Source organism: Equus asinus, chromosome 24, assembly GCF_041296235.1.
Source record: "Equus asinus isolate D_3611 breed Donkey chromosome 24, EquAss-T2T_v2, whole genome shotgun sequence".
Lineage (NCBI taxonomy): Eukaryota > Metazoa > Chordata > Mammalia > Perissodactyla > Equidae > Equus > Equus asinus.
In genome coordinates, this window is record NC_091813.1 from 46,573,961 (window position 1) to 46,593,935 (window position 19,975).

The 19,975-nt window shown below is 36.2% G+C and overlaps 1 protein-coding gene across 8 annotated transcripts in view; it reads right to left on the reverse strand.

The window, feature by feature from the left end:
• Positions 1-19,975, reverse strand: part of REV3L (REV3 like, DNA directed polymerase zeta catalytic subunit) — a 172,507-nt gene that overhangs the window by 38,702 nt on the left and 113,830 nt on the right. For all 8 annotated transcript variants that reach the window (XR_011497869.1, XM_070496645.1, XM_070496644.1 and 5 more), the window contains 3 exons: positions 17,952-18,070; positions 10,614-10,732; positions 1,657-1,798 (listed from right to left, as the gene is read on the reverse strand). Coding sequence is in view for 7 of the 8 variants with exons in the window: in XM_070496645.1 (XP_070352746.1) it covers positions 1,657-1,798; positions 10,614-10,732; positions 17,952-18,070 (380 nt within the window). In the remaining variant the exon portion in view is untranslated. The remainder of the gene's footprint in view (positions 1-1,656; positions 1,799-10,613; positions 10,733-17,951; positions 18,071-19,975) is intronic.

The following is a 19,975-nucleotide window of genomic DNA, read 5'->3' on the forward strand; positions in this document are numbered from 1 at the left end:
AAAATTGTAAAATATGTCAAATAACTTACACAAGTCAATTTTGAAAAGATAGACACAATTAGATTTCTTCTTATATTTAAATACAGCTATATCATAACAGATGCAGGAGAGACAGATGTATAGTTCGACAATTTCACTTAAAAAGGTGGCCAAGGGGCCAGCTCCGTGGCCGAGTGGTTAAGTTCGCGTGCTCCGCTGCGGCGGCCCAGGGTTCAGATCCTGGGCACGGACATGGCACCGCTCGTCAGGCCACGTTGAGGCGGCGTCCCACAGCCCACAAGTAAGACGTGCAACAAGATATACAACTGTGTGCAGGCGGGGTTTGGGGAGATAAAGCAGAAAAAAAAAAAAAAAAGATTGGCAACAGTTGTTCGCCCAGGTGCCAATCTTAAAAAAAAAAAGGAAGACAGGCAACAGTTGTTAGCCCAGGTGCCAATCTTAAAAAAAAAAAGGAAGACAGGCAACAGTTGTTAGCCCAGGTGCCAATCTTAAAAAAAAAAAAAAAGGTGGCCAATAGTCTTTGAGAAATTTATGTGGGAAAATTAGAGAATGAAAGTCAGGAGACTTGAGATAGATAAATGTTATTCCAATTTTCCAAGAAGAAAACACAAGGATTCCAGAAGTGAAAGGTAGTCAGCTTAATACTAGTCCCTTGAAAAACTGAAACAATTACTGACTGTTTATAATAACCACTATTAAGAAGACGGTCTAGAGCATTAGGGAAAGAAGCACTCACAGGAAGTATGGGCTCACTGAAACTTTCTCATGTGGTTTTAAGGTATCTTTACCTTCTATCATAAGCCAGCTCAAATAGTTTTTAAAACTTGTGGGGGTCTAGATAAATAAAATAAATAGCTTATACGTGAGAAACTTAAATAAACAGGTAATGTTAAAGTAGGTAAGCTCTATTTTTTCTATAGTTATTGAATTGGTAGGTTGGGGGAATGCCACAGACATAAAGTAATTAAAATAATTAAAATAAAAGATTTTATGAGGTTAAGGAACCTGAGTGATTTAATGTACTATCTCTGATGCCTAGCATAGTGTTTATTTAACGTACCAAAGGTATGCAAATAACTATTTGTTGAATGAATGCATGAAATAATTTTCAGTGAGACAATTGACAAAATCTTTCATTATATCCTTGGAAAATTAGTTAGAAAGATATGAATTAAATGTCCTCTAAGGTCCCATTTTTCATTAATGTTTTAAAAAAGTGATACAGCTCACTCATATTAATTCCCAAATCCTTCTCTCTTTTTATTCTTTAGAGTTGGAACAACTCAAAATTAGGAATGTAAAACAAAAGAAAGGCCGATTTTCTTCGCTGCTTACTCAGTTCTAAGGAGCATCCCCAATCACACTGACAATATTCAGGAATATAATATCTTCCTCAAGGGCACAGTCATGTTTTCCTTAATACCAAGAAAAACTTAGCAGTGGCCAGAAAGTTGGTAAGGAGAAAAAATAAAAAGTGGAGCTGTTAAGTGAAATTAAAGCTTTTCCAGAAAATAACATGACAAGATTTGATTAACCAGTTTTATCTTAGTTGGTATCAGATAGAAAGTTAAGAAAATAAAATGACCTTAAGCATTTCAAAAGTAAGTATATCAGTCACATAGAACTTTCAAGTGTGTAAGAAAATGGATTTCCTACCTGTGAGCCCCTTGTCAATACATGTAAAAACTGAATGCCAAAAAGTCTAGCCATTTCACTGGTTTTCCCAATCACGTCCAGCTGTTCTAACATTTGGAGATTTCCACGGACACGGCTAATGTAATGATCAACCATTTTCCATCTGTTAAAAGAGAATCCATGCCATGAATATTAGGGAAAAATTTGGACACTTGAAACTATTACTGTTTCATTCTTCCAGAACCTACATGTTAAAATCGAGGTTATTTAAGGAGGGAGTCAAGGTAGGAGCCCCTAGCAAAGTATGTTAAGGAGCTAAACATCAGAAAATTTTGGATGTTTCAAGGGCATGAAACCTAGTAAAACTACACAAAATTTAAAAGAGTACTTGTGATAAGGTGGTAAGACTAATTATTTTCAATATTTTTCTTGATGTTACTCTATTTTTATTATAAAAATTAACATTCTCTCTTAGATACCATTGCTGATGATGCAATAATAATACAATTATAATTTATCATTTCTATAGGTTTTTAAAGAACTTGAAGACTTTGGGTTACCATTGAAAATACCAGTCTAAAATAAAAGCATGAACAATCTCCTCATAGAAAGAAACAGGGTAATTTGGTGAATATTTAGAAAAATCAGGAAAATAATTTTAATGAGACCATACATGGGGTAAATATACATCAAATCAGTATTTTCTGGGAAACTAGAAATATTCTGCTCTTTGATTTAAGCCTTGTAAAAGATGAACCTCTTTACTCTACCATTTTTGTTAAGAAAACATGCAAACAATAAAAACCTTCACCAAAGCCATGAAAGGAAATTTTGATTTAATATGATTGTGTTATTAAAATGTAAAAATGATCCTAAGGTATACTATAAGGAATAAATTTATTCATTTAAAGAATATTAACATTTAAATATATTGTAATCTTTAATTATATGGCTTTTAGAAGAATATAGTCACATAACTGTTCAATAAAAAAAGTTTAAAAACCTATTCCTATGATATATGACTAATCCATATAGAAAAACTAGAAAATGAACATAAAAAGAAGAAAAAAATCTTTTACCGTATAATTAAAAAGACAGATAATGAGTGTTAAGCAAGGATGCAGAGAAATTATAACCCTCATACACTGCTGGTGGGATTATAAAATAGTGCAGCTGTGTTGGGAAACAGTCTGGTGATTCCCCAAATTATTATCATCTTATTTATTTATCTTTTTGAGGAAGATTAGCCCTGAGCTAACATCTGCTGCCAATCCTCCTCTTTTTGCTGAGGAAGACTGGCCCTGTGCTCACATCCGTGCCCACTTTCCTCTACTTTATACGTGGAACGCTTACCACAGCACAGCTTGCGAAGCGGTGCCATGTCCACACCCGGGATCTGAACCCGCGAACCCGGGGTTGCTGAAGCAGAACATGGGCACTTGACCACTGCACCACTGGCCCGGCCCCTCCTCAAATTATTAAACACAGAGTTACCATATAATCCACCAATTCCACTCCTAGGCATATATCCAAGAGGAATGAAAACATGTCTACATAAAAACTTGTACACGAATGTTCTTAACAGCATTATTTGTAATAGCCAAAAAATGGAAATAACCTAAGTGTCTATCAAGTGATAAAATAAAAATAAATGAATAAATAAAACGTGGCACACCCACACAATGGAATATTATTTGGTAATAAAAGGAAATGAGGTACTGACATCTGCTGTAACATGAATGAATCTGGACAGCATATGCTAAAACAAGCTAGTCACAAAAGGCTAATATTATGTAATTCTACTTATATGAAATGTCCAGAATAGACCAATTTATGGAGACCGACAATAGATTAGTTGGGGGGAGGGTGGGAAGGGAGGATTAGAGAGTGATGGCTAAGAGATGCAGGATTTCTTTTTGGGGTAATAAAAATACTCAAAAATGTATTGTGCTAATGGTTGCACAACTCTGTGAATATACTAAAAACCATACAACTTATACACTTAAATGGGTTAATTATATGGTATGTGAACTATATGTGAATAAAACTGTTAAAAAGAATTAGGCAAACATAAAAAACCATCCTAAACTTATTATCAATATTCAATTTTTTAATAAAATAGACAAATGGAACTACTGTTCTTGCATTTTTAACTTAATATATTGCTACTATTTCTGCTTATTTTTTATAGCTATTGAGTATACTATTGTGCAATTATCACAACTTAATTAATGGATCTATTATTATCTTTTATTACTCTGAGCAACACTGTGATGAACATCTTTATAGCTAAGTCCATGTACAGATGCTTGAATATTTAAGATAAATTCCTAGATTTGGTTAACGGGTCTGCTATGATTTAGTTTTTAATACATAATGACATGCTGCTTTCTAGAAGGTTTTAGTAATTTACATTCATACTAGTGATGATAAAGTGCTTGCTTCCTTGCAGCTTTGTCAACACTGGGGAGTATAATTTTTTAAGTTATAACTAGTTTGATAGGCAAAAAATTGTATCACATTTTAATATGTATTTGTCTTAGATTATTAATGTAATCCTTCAATAATACAGATTTGCCAAATGTAAATCTGAGATAATGCATTATGTGTGGCTTTGACCAGTCCTTTTAAACAAAACCAAATGCATTTAATGGCTCATCCTTTCTGCAGATTATGTGAATGGTCAATGACCTGTCTGGAGTTTGCTGATTCCTTCTTCTGCTTGATCTAGTCTACTGTTGAATCCCTCTAGTGAATTTTTCAGTTCAATTATTGTGTTCTTCAGCTTCACGATTTCTGTTTAGTACTTTTTTATATTTTCTATTTCTTTGTTGAAATTCTCACTTTTTCCATGCTTTGTTCTCTTGGCCTTGATGAGCATCTTTATGACAGTTATTTTGAATTCTCTGTCAGGTAAATCATATGACTGTTCAATTAGGGTTGGTTTCTGGAGATTTACCTATTCCTTTGTTTGGCACATCTTTGCCTGATTCTTTATTGTCCTTGACTCTGAGTTGGTGTCCCACATTATATAAAGCAGGCATTTCTCACAGTCTTCATGGACTGGCCTTGTACAGGAGAAGACTTCCACCAAACAGCTCAGCCAGAGATTCTGGAGACCTCTACCAACTCTTTCCCTCCCTAGGGAGAAGCAGGCAGCTGTGGTTTTTGTTCACTCACTCTGCTGTGTAGCAAGAAGAGTTACAGTGTCTGCTAGTTCAACCCACTGTCCTCATTCTCCGGCAGCTAGACTGTGCCAGACCTGTTGGAGCTCCAAGACCAGAAACACAAATCCCAGTTTTTTGGGTAGCCTTGGAGAAGTTGGGGCACTAAATGCATGGATCATTTCTCTCCCCAGGGATAAGCTGAGAACTGGAATTTTTCATCCACTTGCTCTGTGCTGAGCAGGGGGGGAAGATCTGTGGTGTCTACCAGCCCATGCTGCCATTTCCATTCGGCTCTGCCAGCTGGACTGTACTGGATCTGTCAGAGCCCCTTCAGAAAAGCTGGGGTGCCAGGCATGCAAACCAATCCCTTCCTTCCCCTGGGCTGAGCTAGGGGCCATTTCCTGATCACATGACTCTGAGCCGGGGCAGGGACTCTGGCAAGAGGGTGTCCCAAATCTCCCTACCAGCTTTGGTGAGTCTGATTCTACATTCACCCTGGGAGCAGGAGCCTTTCAATTAGTTCCTGGATTTTGCATAAAGGAAATATGTCTGTAAATTGTTGCTCAATCAGTGTGTTTGTGGGGAGAAGGAGGGTCCATGGCTTCCCACTCTGCCGTCTTGCTGACGTCACTCCGTGTCTTTCCTAATACATATTTTTTAAGCATTTAAAAAGTAGACTTTTTAAATTAAAAAAGTGATCCTTTTGAAATAAGATCACCTTCATTCCAACTTTCTAGTCCTATCTGGCTAGTCATGTGGTATAAAAAGAGAATGGGTATTGTAACTTTTTAAAAAATAAACATAGCATGACTAAGCGAATCTTGTTAGGTAATTTTTTGTTTGCTATACAGAATTATGCCATCCTCCTAACACTTTGTCAAACTCAAATGTACCAAGCAAATACAAGTTTTGATTGGGGAAGAGGAGGGGAAACATCATCACAAAACATAAGCTACTCAGGAGAGGCCTGGCTAGAAGCTGAAATGGTTGAACTTAGAGCATCTTGAGGGAAGAGGGTATTTTAGGGGACAGAATATCTGGGAAGAAGGTGACAAAAAAGGAGATATGAGAATTCTAAGTACAACCTCACTGGTTTTGAACTTTTTCTATGGGTTGGCTCTATACCCAGGAAATGAAGGAAATTTCTGATATTACCTTCTTGAGCTACATAACCCTCTGCTTCTAGGACATTGCTCCTAGCTCAGAAACAGGTATAGTATTCAATAACTAGTTATTGCATAGTGGATGAAATCAGGACACTATTACGGTTTTCTAGATCAGTAATATTAGGGATTAGGAAAGGTTTTATAAGCTGATTTAGAATTCTAATCATGAGACATACCATTTGGAAAAATGTTTTCTAAGTCCCAAACAATAAAACTTTGGGAATATAACTCAATTCATATAAATCAAAGGCTTCCAAGAGACCCAAATCTGAGTTTACAAAAAAATAATTAGGGCACCTTCTGTAAAGCAGAAGCTTTCATTTCTCAGTGAATTTACAAAAAATATATATATTTCCTTAAAACATTGTAGAAAGCAAATTCAAATTAAAAAGTATGACTTACTTTCTTAGTAAGAATTCACTTAAGTTTAAAAATAAAATTGTCTGATCTTCCAAAGTATCTCCAAAGAAAGAGTGCATGGTCTCTCCATGTAACAATCCATTTAACATGAATGCACTAATGTCTAGTCCAAGCCCCTTATGTAGTATGTTAGGTCTAGTTCTCTATTTCACGTGGCAAAACAGAATTACTTATCATTCTAGATAATACCTAATTAGAGGTAGCAAAATATGCATTTAGAGCATTCTAGGGCCTATAAACAAACTGCTGAATATAGTTTTCACTAAAGTTAATATCAAGTTACATTTTATTTATTGGTATATAATCTCTCCTAAGCTTCTATTTGTATAAAGCTCTGATCATAAACTCAGAGCTTTCTGTGATTTTATCTCACTTTCTTGAGATTCCTCAAAAGAGATTAGAGAATCAGATGACGTGCTCAGAAAGTAGTTTCCCCAAATATATCAAGTCATTTTTAAGGCTCTACCTTTCCATCTTCACCACTGTGTGGCTCTACAATTCAATAAGCAGAGCTTTATTCATCTCAAACATCAGACACATTCTCTTCAGGACTTTGCTCTTTACAGAACTATTTTCTAAGCTTATAACTATCATTTTAACTTTAACTTAAAGGAAAGGTGGGAACTTTCACTTCTGACTATGATGGAGTAACTGGTACTGGACTAGCCTGGATAAAAGATACAATGTAATTGTTTCTGGGCAATAAACACTAGGCAATGCAAGACTGTGCTCCTTGAGAGAAGGGAAAACTCATGACATGAACTCCAGCCCGTGTGGAGACAGTTTCCTAAACATAGTGCAGTATGCTAGAGTCTGAATAGAGCATGGGTGGCCTGCTAGGCTGAGGAGGCAGAGATTAGAGTCCAGGCAGTTCACAGCTGGAATCTGCAGGACAGGGCACCTGTGCAAGGGGCAGGAGTTAGTGGTTGGAAGTACAGCTAGGGGTTCCCTGTGAGTGCCGGGCTGTGCTGAAATGAGCAGGATGAATCCACATGAGAGTTACTAGAGAGCAGCTGCTGTGGGCTTGGGTTTGGAAGAGAACTAGTCAGATAGTGCTGCAGCTGGAGGCTAGGAATGCCAGAGTGGAGAGACTTCATTACCCCCTTATTAACAACCTGGGCATCCAGCTGAGAGCCCAGAAAAATCATGCCTTTAGAGGCCTTTGCCCTAGAGTAACGCCTACTCTAGACAAACCTGAAACTAGGCACTAACAATACGCACTTGGGACAGCATTTGGAGATGGAGTCCTGTAAAGTTGGAGGGGCTTAGGAAACATCATGGGCTTTCCAGAGATCTACCTTAACAAAGCACAATATCTAGGTCTGCACAGGTTCAGAGAACAGCTAATAATTGAATTGACTACTAGAGCAAAAATAAACAGAATTCAGAGGAAGATAACAAAAATCCAGAATCTGTGCAATAGAACATCTACAATATCCATTACATAATCATGCAAATAAACAAAAGATATGACCCACAGTTAAGAGAAAAAGCAATCAACAGAAACTAACACAGAGATAGCCTGACGTTGGATTTAGTAACTATTATAGATATGTTCAAGAATCTAAAGAAAATAACACTCAAAAAATAAAAGAAAAATATAGTCCTAGTGTGTGAACAGACAGGGAAATTCACCAAATATGGAATCTATAAAAAGAAAGAACCAAATGAGAATTCTGGAACTAAAAATACAATAACTGGAATACAAAATTTATTGGCTGGCCTTAACAGCAGATTGGCAAAGACAGAAGAAAGTTAGTGATCTTAAACATAGGTCATTAGAAAAAAGACTGAAGAGAAAGGTACAGGGCCTCAAGGATCTGTGAGACACTGTCAAACAGTCTAACATAGGGGCTGGCCCAGTGGCACAGCAGTTAAGTTTGCATGCTTCGCTTCTTGGCAGCCCAGGGTTCGCCGGTTCGGATCCCGGATGCGGACATGGCATGGCTTGGCAAAAGCCATGCTGTGGCAGGTGTCCCACATATAAAGCAGAAGAAGATGGGCATGGATGTTAGCTCAGGGCCAGTCTTCCTCAGCAAAAAGAGGAGGGTTGGCAGTAGTTAGCTCAGGGCTAATCTTCCTGAAAAAAAAAAAAAGTCTAACATACACGTAATTGGAGCCTTAGAAAGAGAGTAAGAGCAGGGGCATAAAAATATTTAAAGAAATAATAACCAAATATTTCCTAAATTTGATGAAAAACCTCAACTTAAAAGACCTAAGAAGCTCAGCAAACAACAAGAAAGATAAATATAACAATAAAAAAAATCTACTTATAGGAATATCATAGTGAAATTACTGAAAGCCAAAGGCAAAGAGGAAAATCTTGAAAGCAACTAGGAAAAAAAATTATGGAGTTCTGCTTTGGATGTAGAAAGCTGCAGAAGAACATCACTCTAGTCTAACAATGATAAAAAGCTGGATAATCTACAAAATCATAAGTTTTCTTGAAGTCATCAGAAAACTGAAGTTACAAGAGAATCAGGTGAACTAAATTTCACAGGGTGACAAACTCATCTAAGGACAGGCAGGACACAACCTATTTCATCTGTGGCAGAACACAGGAGGGAGAGGCAGCTGCCATAAAATTAGGTAAGAATGAAACAGTTAAAATGTTAACAAATTCTTAAAGGTCATGTAGGGGCTAGCATGACAGTTTAGAATCACTTGGAGCCCCAGACACCAGCACAGTCTTTTTCCATGGACCCCCACCAAATGCTTGTGAAAGACTGGGGGTGGGGCAGGAGAGAGCACAAATAAATGAAACCCCGCAATTTCCTCTGACCCTTCTCTCATATGAAGCAAAGCTTTGAGGTGCTATGGGACCAGTAGGAGACTCTCCAATCCTCAGGGAAAGAATAGACGCAAAAGATGTCTGCTGCTGGGAAGAGGGGTAGCAGCAAAAGCTACACATGAGGGAGGGGAAGGAAACTAGTTTCAACCGTGGGCTTTGTACTAAGCAGCAAGCAACAACTGTGCACCACTGGGAAAGAGGCAGGAAACCTTCCCAACATAGATTTCAGGGAAACATACACTACCGCTGAGAAGGGAGTAGAAGCAAACACCATTTTCCACTGAGAGAGTCAAGAAACCTGCCTAGGGCCAGGACCTGGCATGGTACAAAGCAGAAGTCCATCACTGCTGTAGGAGGAGCAGGAACGCTGAGAAGGCCTCATTCCTGAGCTCCAGGAGAAGAGGAACTTCCAAGGATGACTAACTTCAGTCAGAAGTGAGAACTGAATAACTTCCCCTGCCTCCACACAGAGTAACAACAGCAGTCAACCAACCGTTCGTTAAGCCTGACTTTGAAAAAAAATGCATTGCATACAGTGGAAAAATGAGAATGACTGTTGTTTCTCATCAGAAACAATGGAGGACAGAAGAAAAGGGAATGAAATCTTTAAATTGGTGGGGTAAAAAAAAATCTCAACCCCAAAATTAGACATTGAAAATATCATTCAAAAGTAAGGGCAAGATAAAGACATTTTCAGATAAATAAAGGCTGAGAGAATTTGTTGCCAGCAGACTTGCACTAGAAGAATTGCCAAAGAAAACAATTTAGCAGTTTCTTAACATGTTAAACATGCTAACCATGTGACCTGGCAATTCTACTGCTCAAGAAATGAAAACGTATGTTCACACACACGAAGACTTGCCTTATAGTTTTATTCATAGTAGCCTCAAACTATAAACAACCCAATTGTCCATCAACAGGTGACTGGGTAAATAGTGGTACGTTCATATGATTGAATATTATTTAGTAATAAAAATGAACAAAATACTGGTTTATGCAAAAACATGACTGAATCTCAAAAAATATTATGCTACAGTTTCCTGGTGGTCTAGTGGCTAGGATTCAGTGCTTTCAAAAAACATTATGCTGAGTTTCTTCAAAGAAGTCAGACACAAAGGGGTAGACTGTAAATAATTCTATTTATACGAGGTTCTAGAACTGGCAAAACTAATCTATAGTAATAGAAATTCAACTAGTACTTATGTGGGTGGTTCAGGAATAGGTAGGTTGACTGCAAAGTTGTATAAGGAAATTTTCTGGGTGTTACAAATGTTCTTTACCTTGATCAAGATACTGGTTATAAGGTATTTGCATTTTTCAAAGTTATCACACAATACACTTCAAATGTGTGCATTTTATTGTATATAAATTATATTCCAACAATACTGATTTTTAAAAAGAGATAGTATCCTCTTGAGAGTTATAAAACATTACCTGTATAGATCTGTCTTGTTATCAAACCAATCTGATAAGACTCGGAAGGTAAAGAGGGGAAAACGCTGATGAAGAACGTGAAAGCTCACATTTTCAAAGGTGTAGTTAGTTAGAGCCACCTGAAAAAAAGCAAGACTCTATTAGAATAATGCTTGTATTTATGTGCAAATTTGGTTCTAAAAGACCCCAAATATTGCTTCTAACATTTTATAGTAGATATGGAAGGTACTTATAAAAATGATTTGTGTTATAACTGAATCATAATTAATTTAAAGCTATGGCTATATAGCCTACTGGACAGAAATGTTTATAATAAATTAATATTTAATTGGAAAAAAATCAGACTTGATGAGATTCAACTTGGTCATGTAATACTTAAGAGATCCCAGTTCTTATCATGTCTTTTTATAGTCTATGCCAATACAAATACTGACAGACAGAAGCCCTGTTAAGCAAACTAATTTTTTGTTCCTTCCTACTTACCTTTTGGTCCTTGATGACAGGCTGCTTAACAGGACTCCACAGATTCAAGGATGTGTTATCTAGTTAAAGGCAGGCATTCATCCTGCTCCCAAGAATTACATCAGTACTAAGACCCAATACATGGACATTATGGAGTCACTTAACTTTCAGTCCAAAAGCAAAAGATTAAAAAGGAAATGGCAGAAATGTTTCCCCAACTTCAGATCGTGTAGGTAAAAGTTGTGTTAATAATGGGAAAGGAATACTGAAAAAGGGTCCAAATTAATAAAACATACCTCTAGCTAGATGATCTCTCAGAAATACCTATAAGACACAAGCAATCTAGACAATGGTAGGTATTTCAATGCAAAATGGAAATTAAGGAACCCGTAGTCCCCATTCTTAGGTCAGCTTGAGATTCTGAGGAATAGTTCAAATAGCACTTTACATTTGTATATTATATTATAACTTTAAAACATTTTTCTTTTCCACTTCTACAATCCAGCAAGTAGAAAACCGGGAGTGAACATTAAGCTCATCTAAGTGCAGTGACCCAAATTAGTCTTGATGTACAATTTCTATCACTCTCCAGGACGACAGCATTGGAAAGTAGCATACTTCAGAGTGTGTGTGTGTACTCACTCACACACACACACACACACACACACTCACACACACACACAGTTTTAACCATTGGAATGAGCTTATTCTAGAGTCACCAGTATAAAGCAGATACTAATCCATTATCTTAGAAGTAAATTACCATTTCTTTCCCAAAAATCACTACTGGCCTGGAGTACTTCTCTCAAAAATAAATAACTCATTTTATTATCAAGTCCCAATATTTGAATGGCTCTTCTACCTGCTAATGAATATTTTCATTTAGTTTTTTGTATTTAATTTCCATTTAGTATTACAGAAAATAGAGCCAAACATCTGATCTCAGGCTGTTACATCATTACCTAATATAGAGGATAGCACTTGAGCCTAAATCTAAACTTCTGCCACAGTATATATCTTCATTAAAACAATCAATCAAAAACATATCTACAGAAAAGATCCCCTTGTCCTGTAGCTCTCTCCTGAGGGAAAAATCTGAAGTTTGCCATGTAAATTGACCTATTAAGATTAACTAGGGGATTTTGTGACCTCAAATAAAATCTTAGAAATTGGTCCCCAATATCTGAGGCAGATGGAGACCTATGTTCTGGGTTGATTTTATTTCAAATAGAACAATTTCATAAATTGGATTAAGACTAAACAAGTATTATAACCTTATAACACCCACTCTACTTTGGGTTTCCTTGGTGTCACAAAAGCATAAAAATGCACAGCTATAATCTCAGCTGTGAGTAAAATTAAAGGAAGGAAACATAAACTCTAAAATTAAGATGCCTCATCTTCAGAATGTTGCAATCTTTAGAGAGCGATTTACTCTAGAAGTCGAAATATGAACCTAAAAATATGAATTAGGAGTTGGGGGGAAGTCTGAATAAGTTAAAAATTGGATAAATGTACTATGTAGATCAAAGTCAGAATTGATCAATAAATCAACAAAACGTTACAGTGTTGGACCATTTATCCTATTGATAAAAGGAATGGGCTGATAGAGGGATCACTTTTCCATTCATAGAGTCAAAGTGCAAAACATAATGGTTAATGACTTTGGGAACAAACTTACTCAGAACTGGGAGAGGCAGTCAGAGTATTAGTGCAGGGGAGTAAAGAAAATAAAGGTGAAAGGAAAAAAAGGGAAGGCAACCATAACTAAGCACCTGTGCCCTACATCCTCTAACACCTTATTCCTTCAGTTGTTCCTCATTTCCTGAGTCTTCAACTAAAAATTATTTTTGATTGACATATACTGCATATAAAGAAATGTCCACAAATTTAAAGTGAACAACTCATGAATTTTCATGTTTGCATACATTCATGTAACTATCACCCATATGAAGACATGGGAAATTTTAGGACTCTGGAAGGCTCCCTTGTGCAGGCCCTGTCCCAGTCAATACTTATGAAAGTTAACCACTGTAGGTTAGCCTTGCTTATTTTTAAACTTTATAATAAATGGAACTAGTTATTATGTACTATTATTTATCTAGTTTCTTTTGCTCAACATTACATCTGAGATTCATCTATGTTGTTCAATTTGGCAATATTTTATTCTTCTTAATTGCTGTAAGGTATTCCTTTGTTACAGCTGCTTACCCTGTACTCTAATATGCACCAATTATTTGCTGAGAAGTCTGTGTTTTCTAGAGTGTTAGAGTGTTGTTTGACAGCAAGAATATCTTTGTCACCACACTCCCCCAGCCCCCAAGACACAACAGTCATCTCCTTTCCTCTAAATGTATATACCACTGATGTCTCATTTGGCTCTTATATGGTGCCTATAAGGTCAGTGATAGATGCCCTATCAAAGCCATATAATATATTTAGGAGATCTATAGATACTATAACTATACACACACATACATACACATATACACACACCCTCACACACTCATTCTGAACATGCTCTCTGTCGTCAGAGAGCTTATTATATATTTTATACATATTTTATTTTACATATGCTTAAAATATACAACAAACTCTCTCAGGACAGAGAGCATGCCCACAATGAGCCTGAGTCTTGATCCCTTACTAGCTGTGAGGTTTCAGGCAAGTCACTTATCCTCTGTGAACTTCAGTTTCCTCATTTAGAATGACACCTCACTACTTTGTTGTCTTACTTATGCTGCAACTTTGTGACTATCAAAATTTTAAAATGATGAGTCTGTAAAAGTGCCTTATAAATGATAAAGCAATATATGAATGCAAGGGAGTATATCATTTTACCTCTTTACATAATCTTCATTGCCCATCACAGTGTCTTAATTTTAAAAAGCACCTGAAACATGCTTATTGACAGACTGAAACCATAATAGAGAGTATTAGAACCAGATTCTAATGTTACCAAACTGAGATAACGTGAGGCTTCGATGCATGCACAGAAGCATCTGACCTTCCTAGTGACTGTTGGGAGTGTTCTCTCCCAGTTCCTCATTATCTTATCTGACTACTCTTTCTTAGGATCTGATTCCTCTGTCTACTCCTCAAAATGTTTTCCTTCACAAAAATGTTGTCCTTGGCTGAGTCCTGATGGCTCTCTCCATTCACTTTTTGCTGAGGTCATTCACTCTCATGTGACTTACAAGGCAGTATCTCTAATCCAGACCTCTACCCCATATGTGGGACATTCCTATTGAAATGTCTGTGGGTATCTTCACCTGGATATTTGACTGATACCTCATGCTCTGTATTCTTAAAGCATCATTTTCCCACCTAAACATGATCTTAAACTATCTATGCCAGAACCCCGAAAATCATTCTTGAAACCTCTTCTTCTTCATCTTTTTGTACATCCAGTTCTTGTGGATTTATCCTCTAAATTGTTTTTTGAATCCCTACACCACTGCCAACTTTCATTTGGGCTACCCTAATAATGTTACTGGTTTCCTTACCTTTGGTCTTCTCCCCTCCTGCACTGCCATCAGAGACAGGTCTTAGACGTAAATTCACATGTCACTATCTCTACCCCACCTTAGCCACCCACTCCCAAGATCATACTTCAATATCTATAACCACCAATGACTGTATTCCCTCCATAATCTCATGCATCCCATTCTCTGACCACCATGTCCTATCCTTCCAGTTTACTCCCTCTGGTGCCGCAACCTCTCTTTGCTCCTTATCTAGCTCAAATTCCACAGTCGATCATTATAATCACAACTTTGCACATACTATTCATTTCTTTGCCCCTCTGCTGCTTTATTTGTAATTAACGAAACTTTAGCAAAGCCATAACCCTTTGCTTGCGACTTGTGGTCAAATCTAACCCTCTGTTACTCTCTACTTAGACCTGTGAATGTGAACGTAGCTGGCAGGTATCTCTTTAATTTCCTGATACAAATCTCAAATGGGCTCCCAGTGCTGCCTAGCTTTTATACTATAGTTTCTGCATTAACCACTCTCAAATTCTCCTAGATAACTTTCACACTTTTCTCTCTTCAAACCCCAAAAGCCCCTCCACTATGCGCACTCTCAGCTGAGCACAGTGATTCCTATTTCACTGAGAAAACTGAAGCAATGAGAAGAGAACCTCCACAGATTCTCACTGGCACATCTACCCACCTACCAACATCGGCACCCACAGAATCTGCCTTCCTGCCTGTTAAAATAGAGGAGCCAGCTATACTCTTACTGCTATAAACCCAGGCCCAAACGCGTGTCCTAGAGATGGAACTCAATAAATACTTGTTGAATTAAATCAGATCTGTTCCCAACCTACTTGGCAAATTCTTGAAAGGCCTGGATTAAGCTGATACCCAGAAGGCCTTTAAATATAATCTTCTGGGGAAGAGTCATTCTTTCATTCAAGCAGTCAACAAATATATTATGAGCACTATTTTTGTTACTGAGGATTTAAAGTCCAGGGGAATAGCAGTAATTCTATGTTAAAGTTAACCAGGAGAATGAAAACTAGCATATTAAAAAACAAATTTTAGGGGCCAGCCTGGTGGCGCAGTGGTTAAGTGCACACGTTCTGCTTCGGCGGCTTGGGGTTCACCATTTTGGATCCCGGGTGCAGACATGGCACCGCTTGGCACACCATGCTATGGTAGGCACCCCACATATAAAGCAGAGGAAGATGGGCATGTATGTTAGCTAAGGGCCAGTCTTCCTCAGCGAAAAGAGGAGGATTGGCAGCAGTTAGCTCAGGGCTAATCTTCCTCCAAAAAAAAACATAAAACAAAATAAAACACCAACAAATTTTATTAAACCCAAACTAGGCATAGAAAAAAGGATAGCCATTCAATTGTAAACTGTGTCTGGGGAATGCAACTGCTGTGTACATGTCCTAGAGAGAACAAGGAGATTGCACTTTCATTTTACATACTCTTCTGCATTTATTTTGTCTTTTTTATAGTGCACAGGAACTATTTTTAATAAAGAGCATATTGTAAAAACAAACTGTTAAGATTTAAAAAACAATAATAGAGTCAGAAACTGCTAAGTGTCATGAAGGAGACACAGATAAAAGAAATAAGGATAAAAAGGAGCTTTTGGAACTGCTTAAATCCAGAAAAAATAGTTTGCGGGCCTCTAACATGCAGAAAATTCTCAAGGCCAGCTGACAAAGATCAGAGATAGAAAATATTCAGCCTAGAATTAGAGAAAGGCTTTGACCCTGAATTTTCAGTAAGGACTACAGAAAGCCCTAAACTTTGAAAAAGTACTTACTCTCTAATTTGTGATTTTAAGCTAATAGTAGATAATTGCTACAGCTGCCTTTGGATTGTCAAGGATGAAAACACCCCTGAAATTAAGATTCAATAATTTAATTTTGTGTTTACATACTTAATGTATGCGTTTGTCCCAGGCATTATTAGAGACTTCAGTTTGAAATATATAACGGAATATACAAACCAAATATACCACAATCTCTCTACTTTGCATATCCTATCTCTGTCACTAGGAATTATTTTGAAGTCACTGGAGATTCTTGTGCTCTGATAACATTTTAAGAAGAAAACAATAGGATAAAATTATCTTCAAGCAGATACATATATTGTACATTTTTGAATTAGATGAAATGTGAGCATAACTTTAGGCTCATGGTGGGGAGAGGAAATAAAAAGAAAAATGAGAATACCTGAATTTTATATAAATTATATATATAATTATATATATAATTCTTTCCTTATCTGAAAGAATTACTGTGTTATAGTGCCCAAAAGAACTGCAGAGGGTATGTACGGATAGTCAAATGTTTTATATAAATCTAGAAGAGCCAGAAAGATCATAGTGAATATTTGCATATAATAGAAAATGTATAATGAGAAAGTAGTTTCAAAGAGAAACAACTGAAGAGCTTCTTTTAAATATAAACATTTTATCTGATATTATCCAAAGTTCAAAACCTGAGAATGGACCAACTTACAGTAGGCATCTTTTTTACATTTCAATAAGAGAAATCAGGCAACTTCAAGGACGTAAATATGACCTAGGACCCTATGATCTCACATTTTTAGTGAAAGAATTATTTCTCTGAGTTATTGTAAATTAGTAAGATACAATCACACACCACATAATGACGTTTCAGTCAATGACGGACTGCATATTCGATGGTGGTCCTGTAAGATTAGTATCATATAGCCTAGGAGTGTAATAGGCTATATCTAGGTTTGTGTAAGTACATTCTATGATGTTTACACAACTACGCAATTGCCTAACGACGCATTTCTCAGAATGTAACCTCATCGTCAAGCAACTCGTGACTGTAGTTTGGTGAAATTTATACCACCAAAATCCTTATCTGAGCCCCCAAAGCCTCAACTGGATGCTCCTATTAACTATTTCAAAATTCTCTCTTTCCAATTTACCTTATACACCAGACCCAGTTTTTAAATATCCTTAGTTCAAAAAGTTCTTTCCTATGTTGAGAATAAATTTTTCTTACTGTAATAAATCAAAAAAGCCAAGCTATATTCATCTGGATTTAAGTGCAAAAATGATTCAAGTGCAAAAAATGATGAAATTATACAACATTCAACACACACAACATAATATTTTATGATAGCTATAGACTTTTCTAGCTACTGCTACTTTAGACACAAATAGAAAAAAACTAAAATTCATCAATAATACTAAATACTTTTGTAGCTTTGCATTTTAAAAAGCAGAATTTATTTCTGTAACTAATTAAGTATAATAAAAATAATTCACAAAGAAGCATAAGTTATATAGTAGTATACTAACACTCTATAATTATTAAAATCGTTATATTGATCTAATCTGTTTCCAAACAAAATATTACATAAAGCACCTTACCTCATTTTTCATGATTCTCCAAAGATTCAGCGTAATTCGGCCAACAATATTTATCTCACTCATTGTATCTGATCCATACTCATCTCTTTCAGCTGCAAATCTGTTCTCAATTTTGTCATCTACAGAAGTAAATATGGGTTGCATCAGGACTCACAGAGACCAAATTTCCAAGCAAATTTTGCCAAAGAAAATGAGAATAATAAAGATTAAAGATGAAGATTAAAGATGAAATGTAACTCACAGTCTGTTTTGTATCAGACTTTGAGAATAATCATTATTTTGACTAATAAAACAACTTTTCTTTTTTCTTGAAGTTATGAAAGAATTTTGTGAAATAAATGTATCTGAAAACTATGTATTTTTTAAATTAAAAAATGTAGATACACACACATGTAGTTTTAAAACAATAAACCCTTTCCTCTTTAAGTTTGGTAATTTCTGGCACTATTTTTACAAACTCCTAATGCCACAGCATTTCTTTGATGTTAGGATGAAAAATGTTTAAGTTAAACTGATAATTTCTTGGGAAAAAATGGTAGAGTTTTTAACCTAAACAATTTTCTGAAAATCTGCTGACATCAGTTAGTGATGTTCATATTTAGGATGAAATTCTCTTAACTGTGTATGGAGAACTAGATGAAGAGTTCCTCTTACAACAAACAGAGTTCTGAGTCTAGTTTCTTAGGTGATGATTTTACCTAGAAAAGAAACTAAAATGTGTTTCTCTTATATAACACTGGGTATGTTGTTGATTATAGGCTCTGAATAATAAACATATTTACCATATACTGAACGTCTATTATGATCTAAGATCTTTACTAACATTATTTCTTTTATTTTAATACAGCTATTTTACTATGTTAGTATACTTTTTATTTTACATTGTAGTAAATTCCACTCAGAAATGTTATATCTTGCCCCAGGTCATAAAGTTAACAGAATCAGTATTCTAAACCAGGGTTACCTGATTCCAAAGACCATGTACACACACTTACCCCTTTTCGTTTTTTATTTTAAAGAGATAATGTTTAAAAGTTTTTTTTCTTTATTTAACAAACACACATAATGTTTACTATGTTCTCAGGCACAGTTCTAAGTACTTCACAATCGCCCTATGAGATAAGTTCTATTATCATTGCCATTTTACAGATGAACAAATTGAGCTATAGATAGGTTAAGCTTGCTGGACATCACACAGCTAGTCAGCAGTATAGCCAGGATTTGAACCCAGGCAGTCTTCCTCCAGAATCTCTGTTCTTTACTATGCCGCCTCCCTAACCATGCCCTTTCTATTGCACCATGTTGCCTCATAAAAATAGTTTCAGCAGTGTGCTGAAAGGACAAGCGCTTTCATTCACTCTTATGATCTGACGTCATATACCTTGCCTGTTACAAGTAATTAAAGCACAGTGAACACTCATGCCGCCCCTCCTGAATATTCAAAAACCTATCCCAAATGAAATGCTGAAAAGATTGAGATATACCACTATTCCTATCAAGGAACACAGAAGCTACAGAAAAAGTCATGCAATGAAAAACTAAACAAAGTACTCTGCCTCTTTATTCTAAGCTTTTGCAGTGCTCAAAATATTTATTGTCCTTCAAACGTCTAGCTTCAACCTTTCCCTTTAAATTTACCAGTGCTTAAGACATTTTATCGAAGTCATACCCTTTCTCCCAGGAACTCTTGACTAGTTTTCACCGATTTTGTATTTGGTCTTTTAGCCTCCCAAAGCACATGCTACTTGCTCTAGTCAGACTTGTGGGGAGCCTCTTAAAGTTACTAAAAATTCTATAGGTATAAAGAAAATATAATTTTCAAAAGTGCTCTATAAACTGTAATTTTGATATGAATATTATTATTGCCCTCCCATTTCAATTAGGATCAGACTTTTGGGGAACAGCCTCCAAAATTCACACCATTTTTTAGCCTGACACCCAAATAAAACTCAACAGTCAGTGTTCTTCTACCATCTCCTTCCTTACCAGCCAAATGGATAAAACATAGAAGCAGACAAACGAAA